A 9463-nucleotide genomic window follows, 5' to 3' on the forward strand; every position below is an offset into this window, starting at 1 on the left:
ATGTATATATATTCACACACACACACACACACACACACAGAGTTATAAACAAGATTACCTTGGGAAACAGGTTCTGAGACGCCAATGTTTGTCCACAGAGGTCCGGAGCAGGGGGCTGTCCTTGGGAACCTCACCTGAGAAGGACCAAGGGAAACAGGACTGGGCAGAGGGAGGGCCGCCAACAGTCCTGGGTCTGGGAACCGAGTGCTCTCTGTCCTCAGGCGGGATCCGAGGGGAGCACCGCAGCATCCTCTCCAGACACACAGATGAGTGTTACGACTGTGTCATCGTCACTCACTTAACAGACATAAGCATGTAAACCAAGACTGGAAAGTGATAAGCAAATGACAATCATAGTACTTTATATAATGGCTTTTTTTTCTTTTTTCAGAGTTGAAAACAAGGATGTTGCCATCAAACTGTTCTTACCATTTAAAAGAAGTGCTGAGGTCTCAGAATATATAGTTCATAGCTTTAAAACACCATCTATTATATATTCACGTTGTTATAAATGATCCCCAAACCTGCTTATCTGTCCTAAAACACAGGGAGCTTCCTTTCATAGCTATGCCAGGTACTGTTCTAAGCACTATTATGTGTACTAACTTATAATAAATCTTCTCAATAACCAGAGGGTGGGGACATTTATTAACTCCACTTTACAGAAAAGGAAATTGAGTTTCCAAGAGTTTAAGTAACTCAAGATCTACATGACCTAAAAGTGGTAGAACTGGGACTTGAACCTATGTACTCACAAATCCTGGCTCTTACCAACTCTGCTTGGCCACCTACTTCATCCATTTATTTCATGTTGTACCCCCAATGTTCCGTCACAATAACAGATTTTTTCTTTAAAAACAAGATGAAACAGAGGAGAAATCAAGACGGTGGGGAAGTAGGACGTGGAGCTCGCCTCCTTGCACATGTACATCAAAAGTACATCCACAGGTGGAATGATTAACACAGATCATCTACTGATGATCTGGTGGAAGACTTCAGACTTTCCAAAGGGCAAGAAAACCTCTGCACAACTGAGGAGAACAAAAGAAAAAAACAAAATAAGAATAGAAGAGTAAGAAAGCTCTCAATGTAAGTCTATGCTAAGAGATAGAAAGAATGCCTTCAAATTTTGTATTTTAAAGTCTTTTAGGATTTAAAGCCTTTTGGATGCCAATGGAGACTATGGGCCAAGTTATGCTATTTTCTTTTAAAGAACTGAGTCTCTTTTCTGGTCTCAATACAAAACAGCAAGTTTTGTAGATACCACTTTGAGAGACAACTCTCTTAGAGTCAAAGCTTCACCTTGGCAAGGGACCTAGGAGGACTCAAATTTCTCTGGGACTCCAGAAGGAATGGCCACCAAGCTACCTCACTAAGGACCATTACTTATCCTCCAGGCACTATAGGAACATTGCAACTCATACCCATTAGCACTCCAAAGGCAAAAATTATCTCACCAAACAATCTGAGTGAATATCTACATCCTATATTCAAAATGCCCAGCCAACCTCAAAACACGGTCTTTTTCAGGGACTTCCCTGGTGGTCCAGTGGCTAAGCCTCCACATCCCCAGTGCAAGGGGCCTGGTGCTCAATCCCTGAGCTGCAACTAAGATTTTGCAGGGCACAACTAAAGATCTAGCGCGCCGCAACTAAGATCCGGCACAGTCAAATAAATCAATAACAGTATTTTTTTAAAAGGTATTGTTCTTCCCCAAATCATCATGTCCTTTACAGTGGCCAAGCCCTTTAGAACATTCTTCTTCTCACAAGAACACACAAGTGTATGTGACAGGTGAACAAGGCCTTCAAAAAGTCCACAGGTCAATCACCTCTATAGATACTTTATTTGAAATGGAATGCATTTTGAAAATATGAACCATGAATCACAACTCTCCAACATCACTTAAAAGACATATTTACACAAATTATGACCATTTCATTAAGTTCACAAATGTGATAGTTTGTAAAGCATTTGGTTCATGGTGATGCTTGCATACTCTGAAACTTTAACCAGAAGGCTGATAGGGGAAGGTAACAGACAATTATTTATCTTTCTTCTCAAAATAAATACAATGACAGGGAAGGACAACCTGTTGTTAAAAATCTGCTTCCCCACCACCCACCCAGCTGATCACTGGGAGGCCAGCTTCAAAACAGGTAGGAGTTTTTATGTAGCTGTTTCTAACGGTCCAGAGCCCACTTGCCTCCCGCATCGCAGAATAATGCCCTTTCCAAGAAACCCTGTTGGACGCTATGCTCCATTTGGCAGATATCCTGTCAACAAAGTCACATCACTTTGTCATCCAATCTTAAGTAAGTCCAGGTTGGCCATTCGGCACTGCAGATCAAAATTCACCCTTTAAATTGTCGAGAATTTAGAAAAATAAAACCCAACCAATGCAATTCTACAATGAATACACCTAAGTGGCTTTAGGTAAATAATGCATTTCTCTTTAAAAAATCATTGATGGATTCAATATTGAGTTCTATAATTTCCAAAGTTAAATTTATTCTACTGAGGCATTTTATTGGTAAAACAAAGCCAGTTAATCTGACATTTATTTTAAAAAAAAAGGAAAAGAGGCTCTCGAGCCCATCCTCAACCTGTGAAACTGTATTTTCTGCAAGATTGCCCCAGTTTCATTCAGGTCTTAGATCTCTCTTGTAAACCTGCCACTGAACACGGTGGTGTAAACACTTGGAGCCCAATTAAAACCAATTCACTTTTCCAAGGGACAGAAAATTAGTGATGTGTTTGAACTCATACACTGGCAACAAACTCATATAGTGTCAGCTTTAAATGAGAAATTTTTGATAGTGTTTGGCAAAAGAGAGTTAAAACAGGCCTCTCAGCTTAAGCCAGACTTCCTAACAGTGTTTAGATGATCGGGACATGTGGGATGTTAGTTCCCTGACCAGGGATTGAACTTCCGCCCCTTGCACTGGAAGCTCAGTCTCAACCACTGGGCCACCAGGGAAGTCCCAAGAGGAACTCTTCTCAGCAACAAGTTGGGCTTCATTTTGCTTTTGTTTTGGAGAAGGAAATGGCAACTCACTCCAATATCCTTGGCTGGAGAATTCCAAGGACAGAGGAACCCTAGTGGGCTCCAGTCCATGGTGTCGCAGAGTCGGACACAACCGAGCGACTTGCTTTTTACTTTCGCTTCTATGAAAAAAACATGTGAAACCAAATTATGAAGTTGGTTTGATTTCTAACATGATGAGAGAACCCCCCTTCCTCTACGAGGGAAATGTTCATTTTGAAAGGGCCCTTTATATCCACTTTCTCTCTGACCTCAGCACTCCGGGCATACGCAGATCTGCGTGGCTCTCCACTAAGAAAGTATGTCCAAGGAATGTCATGATGCATGGCCTGTCCCAGCGTGAGTCGTCCTCAGGGAATGGCACGAAGCAACCAAAGGAAGCACTCTGTGAGGCCAGAGCAGCTGTCTCCTGGGTTCTGGGAAGTTAGATAGCCTTTCCTTCTTTCATTCATTTGTCCCAACAAATATTACTGAGCTCACCGAGTAAGAGGCTTCGTGCCAACACAAGTTCAAAGACAAGAAGTTGTTTCCAAAAGGAACATTCCTTTTAATTTCCCAACTTCTGACATTTTATGTTTATCTAAGAGGTAGGTTTTCTATTGGACCTATCCTTTCTTTCCATTTCTTGGGTCGAAAGAAGTATCTTTATCTTCCTCCATGAAGGTGATTTGCCAGGCCTCAGAAAACCCTCTCAGATGTGTGTGCTCAGCCCCTCTTTATGAGCCCCTAGACTAAAGCCCAGCAGGCTCCTCTGTCCATGGATTCCCCAGGCAAGAATACTGAGTGGGTTGCCATGCCCTCCTCCAGGGGATCTTCCAGACCCAGGGACTCTTGCATCTCCTGCATTGACAGGCAGACTCTTTACCACTGCGCCACCTGGGAAGATCCTAGGGTATCCAGAATACCCTAGGTGGTTTGTATTGTTTTCATAGAGGTAATAGGAAGCCACCAACACATTCAATAATTTGCACCTATTATTTTGTGTTGTTGTGTGTTGTTAAGTACACTTGTTTGTTTCCTTGTTGTTCTGGAATAATTAAGCCATAATAAGTCTTAGTTATATAATAAAAACCACCCTATTATACTCTCCCTTCTCACTTCTGAGTTTTCACAGTTACTAAGAAGGATTCAGACTAGAGAGTCACTAGGAGAATCAACTCAATCATAGCAGAGCAAGGCCTGAGGGCTATGAAAAGATAAGACAAGGAACCATGATTCTGATGGCTACATTATGAGCCAGAGCCATTGTGAGAAAGAAAAACTTCCAGCGGCGAGGAGGGAGCCTGGGCGTCCTTTTGTAAGCTAACAACATGTAGGTACTTTTAAAAGCCTACCTGAATCTTAATTTTGTAAGTATTTGCTATAGATTTAAATTTTTTTATAGCACAAGAATTTGAAAAAAAAAATCCTTTCATCTGAGAAAAAAGCTGTGGTTTAATGGGGTCATATGATCCGCATTTATTAAAATGAGAGTACAATGGGGTATTATTAAAAAGCACAGCAGTAGTTTCAAAGAAATCAAACCAAACTTTACTTAAGAACTCTTTGAGATCTGCTCTCTGAGCTGCCCATCATATATATATATATATATATATTTCTTTTTTTTTCCACCTGCAACTGCAACTTCGCCTTGAAGTGGGAGCCCACATAAGTTCTGCTTGCCCCCTGGTTGAATTTTATTTTTCACCACTTCTTTGGATCTCAAATTTTCATCATTTAAATATCACACTGAGAAGCAATTTGACCTTCAAACTCCTTTTTAGATGGAGGGAGAATAAAGGTGCCTCTAGCATGAAATTCTATTTTCACTTCCTGACTATAGAACTTAGCAGTGGCCTAACGCTGACCATTCCAATTTAGAAGCTAGAAAAATCCTGATCAAGACTATGTGAAAACGAAAATGGAAAACAGAGCTGTTAGTAAACCCATGAAAGATAGGAAGTGATTTTCAGCCCCAAGAGGATTTGGTAGCATCTATGGCTCTTTTTTAAACTGAAGTAGCATCTGCACTTGTGGATTTTGACCATCCTTTTCATTTCACACAGAAGAGGGTTTGTTCTACCTTTAAAAGCACATCCTCTTCCCCCAACCGTCCCAACCCCCGGACTCCTGAAAGTTGCTGCTAAAACAAGACTAGGTTGTTTTCTTACTGCAAATCCAGTGTTTATCCAGTCCTTCCTTTTTCAATTTCCAAGTTTAGTTAACCTGACGACAAAACATATAACCCTTGGATTTCTCACTGAGCGATAAAGAGCAAAACAGTTGGTGTCTCTGGTCAACATTCTCAGAATGAAAACAAAAAGCTATGACTCCCAGTCCTTTGAAACATTTAGAAATTGTATTTTAAACTATGAGATTCTAGAATATGCTTCTAGAACAAAGTAGAAGAAAGGCCAGGAAATGCGGTTCACATCAAGTGTGCCAAGCTCTTGAAGAAGGGTAATTTCTACTGTGGATAAGAGCACAAATGTTCTCTCAAACAACTGGAATAAGTCTTTACCCCCACTACCCGTTTTTTGAAATGAAACATCTAATGCATTCATACTCTGAAATCATAGAAAACTCATTATTAAATCTCCACACAAAGACAATCTAAGCAAGGCTTTTCCTACAGCAGACCAAGTTCTCCTGTATATTCAGGATACGGTCATCTTGCCATCAACTGGGTTATGTATTAAATATTTTGAATTAGATATCATTACTACTGATTTCCTTTTAGAAAAGCAATTAGATTTTTATAATTACACCATTCTGAACATTTAACTTCTTTAAAAGTTCTACACAAAATACATGTCTAAGGAGAAAAATCTAATTAAAAAAAAAAAAAAAAAACAGAACGAAAACCCCACATAATATCACAGAGTTTAATTTCAACCACCTGGTATAACAATGAAGTGTCAGACCTTCTGAAAATGCCCTAGGAATAATGAATAAATTCTTGTGTTCCTCTGTACCGCCTTTTTTCTTTCTTCTTTCCCAAGACTACAACTTAGTAAGGATAGGTTTTCGAAAATAAAGTTTCTTTTCTGGAAAATGGCCTACATTCAGAAATGTCTCAGAACAAGCATTAAAAAACAACAAACTAATAAATAATGAGTCAAAATACATTAAAATAAAATTACAGTACATCATCCCTCCTAGAAGGTCCACCATACTGGAAGATCCTCTCAAAGGTTCATAAATAAAGCCTTCTGGACTCAAAATCTTTCCTGCATTGTGAAGAAGAGTATGCAGAAAATAAGTGGAATCACGAGTTATCAGTCGGGTTCTGTTCAAACTACTTGATTTGGTGCGCGGCGGGGAGACTTGTTCTCGATCCAGTGAAGACAACAGAAAGGTGCTCGTCCCGCTTCCTCAAGTCCCCAAAACCTGGAAAGAAATGACACGAACGGAAGTGAGAAGCTCGGACTCCTACCAGACCCAGCTGTCTTGGCGCCTGTCCCGCGGACAAAGGAGCTGAGACGAACACGGGAGTCTCTCCCTCGAGCGCGCAGACAGTGCAGCGGCGCCGAGAGCGCCAGGAGACGGCCGGCGGCGCGGCCGGGGCCGGGGGCGAGCACCCCGGACACGGGCGGGCTGCGCTGCGGGCCCCTTCCTGTCCAGCGCGCATCCCTCAGCCTGCCGTCCCCGCCGGCCTCTGCGGGCTGCAGCCTGGGCCCTTCTCTCCACCTCCCGGGAACCTAGGTTCACTTCTCCCTTTCCCACCCAAGAGCCGAAGCCGTGAGCAGGCTTCCTGCTCCTGACACCCCCAGACCCGCGCCCCGGACCCGCGCCGACCTTACCGCGTCCGGGCCGGGTGCTGCCCTCTTCAGGCCGAGTTGGAGGTGCTGCGGAGGAGCCGGCGGCCGTGCGCCTGCGAGAGCGGCGGCGGGTGCGCGTGCGGGTGCGGGTGCGGGTGCGGGTGCGGGTAGGGATGAAGCGGCTGCGGCTGCGGCTTCGGCTGGGGTTTGGGCTGGGGCTGCGGCTGGGCTTGGCTTTGGGGCTGAAGCGGCTGCGGCTGCGGCGGCTGCTGCTGGACCAAGTGCTGTTGCTTCTGCCGCGTGGACTTGACCGCCAGGATGGCCTGGCGATTCTTGTACTGCACCATCTGCAACGTGATCTCCGCGTTCCAGCCCTGGTCCTGCGGGCACCGAAAGTCGATCTCCTTGCCCTCAGCCATCACCACCGTGAAGTACATGTACTTGCCCTTGCGCTCCACGCAGTCCACGGTCTTCATGTTGGAAAAGTGCAATTCCTTCAGCTTGACCGGCGGCTCGAGGCCGGCCACGGCGGGGCCTCCGGGTTGGGACGGCTCGACCGACCCCTGCCCGGGCTGTTGCTGCTGCTGCTGGTGGTGTTGCAGCTGTTTGGGCGGGATGAGTAGCAGCCCCTCCTCGGTGAGGATGCAGCACTTTTTCTTCCAGAGCTGCAGCAGCCCGTCGCTGCGCTTCTCCAACACCCCCTCCTTCAGCGCCTTGCAGCCGCTGCTCTCCAACATCCTCCCGGCATAGGGGGCGCCGCCGCTCGGCTCGGCCTCTCCACTTCCAGCCGCCCGGGTCGGGGGCAGCAGCAGCAGCCGCGCGCCGTCCTCGCCCCAACGGCTCCCGCGGCCTCCGGGCCGGAGCGCGCAGAGGAGGCTAACGCGCAGAAAGCAGAGCGGCGGCGGCGGCGGCGGCGGCGGCGGCGGCTCGGGGTCCGGGCAGCAGGGCAGCCGCGTCCTGATGCGCCTCAAGGTCCCGGAGCTGCGAGACGCCGGGCCTCTGCCGTCCTCTTGCGAGCGCTCACTGAAGGGCACTGGCCGGGCCCCCTCGCGGCGCTTTTGAATGGGCCATACCCCCCACCCCCGAGTGACACCCAGCGGAAAAGGCGGCTCCTGGCGCCCGCGCTGCGGGGGAAAGCCCAGCTCCGAGAGGCGCTCTGCCGCCGGCGCGCGCCTCATTCACTTGGGGCCTTTCCAAAGCCGGCCGCGTCCACGCCCCCCGCGGCCCTCGCTCCGCCTCCCGCCGCCCACTCGCTTCCGCGCTCCTTCCCCAGGCTGGCGGCCGGGACGCGAGCCCCGGAAACGCGTCTCCTCCGCCTGGGACCGCGGCCGAGGGCGCCCCGACTGCCGGGCGGAGAATGCCGACACGCAGAGGGCCCCGAGAGGCCATCCCCAGCCGTCGCGCCTCTCCGCCCGGCGGGGCTCTCCGCGAACAGCCTCGGGTGGGCATGGGACTGCCCAAATGGGCGCAGCTGCCAGACTGCCGGGCACGCCAGGCGGACCCTCTGCGCTCCGGAACTAGCCCTGGGGGTTCGCGCTGGGCTCCGAAACCTCGCAGAGCCCGGTCCAGGCCTGGGCCAGCGAGGAACTGGGGCTGAGGTTCGCCAGCCGCGGAGTCCCGCGACCCGTGCCTCCCCCAGGCCCCACGTAGACATCTTAGTGCACAGAGGGCGGCAGGACACGGTGTCTTTACACTCACTTTCGCTCATGGCCACTACCCAGCTCTTCTTAGAGAGCACGATTGTTAGAGCAACCGTCTGTCCCTTTTGGAGTGGATAAGAGGAAGGGGGCCCCACTGGAAATTCCATGACATCTCGCCTTCTTTTTTTCGAGCCTGGAGCGCAGGCACTCCTTATCTTACGTGACACACGCCCTTGAGCTCCCTCTAGACCCATCCGTACAGCCTGCAGTATCTCCCAACAGTAACTGCAAATTGGGGTAACATCCGGTTCTGAGATCCCGCACTTTAACCTCCAAACGGCAGGTTGGCCTCCGCGGACCCGTCTCGGCAAACGCCCAACAGGTCATATCTCTCCTAATCTCATTTATCTGTAACCCCGGGGAAGGTCATTCTGTGCTCGCCCCTAGCTCCCTCCTACTCCATTTAAGCAATTTCTATAGAAATTCTGGGAAACAAAGCAGGTTAAAGAGCATAAACCGAAACCAAACCTCTTACGGAAATGTATTAGAGAATCCCAACTATGTACCCACCCTGAAAAATATGAAGAATTACACAAAAGAAAGAAATGAGGGGTGGACAAATCAGAGTTGGCCAGGGTAACAGGAAAGGCTGCTACTTGTGTTCAAGACGGAAGAAAGGAGAACTGAGTTCAGCTGCAGTGTCTGTCATCTGGCTGGAGCAAAGAATTCAAGGGGGAAGGAGTGACAGATGAGCTTGGAGAACCCCGCAAGAGTCAAATTCTTTCTGTGTCATGCTTAAGAAATTCGAGGTTCATCCCAAGGTAATTGAGAACAAAGGATAACTTTTAATCACGGGAGGGTCCTGAATCTTGATGAAAGGAACAATGTTTCAGCACAGAAAACAATTCCAGCAGAGTCTTGAGACCCACTGAACTGCACTTAGCTGTTCTCAGGGCCTTCACATGGTTGACAGATGAGCAGTCTTGGAAGGAGAAAGGCGATTAAAATCATGTAAAGATCTCTAGTAAGGTTACATT

The 9463-nt window shown here is 47.6% G+C and overlaps 1 protein-coding gene across 1 annotated transcript; it reads right to left on the reverse strand.

The window, feature by feature from the left end:
- Positions 1–5896: 5896 nt before the first annotated feature.
- Positions 5897–7970, reverse strand: PHLDA1 (pleckstrin homology like domain family A member 1). Its single transcript, XM_061124726.1, has 2 exons — positions 6829–7970; positions 5897–6415 (listed from the first exon to the last, which is right to left on the reverse strand). The coding sequence occupies exon 1, from the start codon at positions 7962–7964 to the stop codon at positions 6855–6857; it is 1110 nt and encodes a 369-aa protein (XP_060980709.1). The 5' UTR covers positions 7965–7970; the 3' UTR covers positions 5897–6415; positions 6829–6854.
- Positions 7971–9463: the final 1493 nt, after the last annotated feature.

The sequence above is a fragment of the Dama dama genome, chromosome 3 (genome assembly GCF_033118175.1).
Source record: "Dama dama isolate Ldn47 chromosome 3, ASM3311817v1, whole genome shotgun sequence".
In the NCBI taxonomy this organism is placed as follows: Eukaryota; Metazoa; Chordata; class Mammalia; order Artiodactyla; family Cervidae; genus Dama; species Dama dama.

Excerpts from the sequence above, each read along its gene's own strand:
- PHLDA1 (XM_061124726.1), bottom strand. The coding sequence starts at position 7,964 with ATGAGGCGCGCGCCGGCGGCAGAGCGCCTCTCGGAGCTGGGCTTTCCC.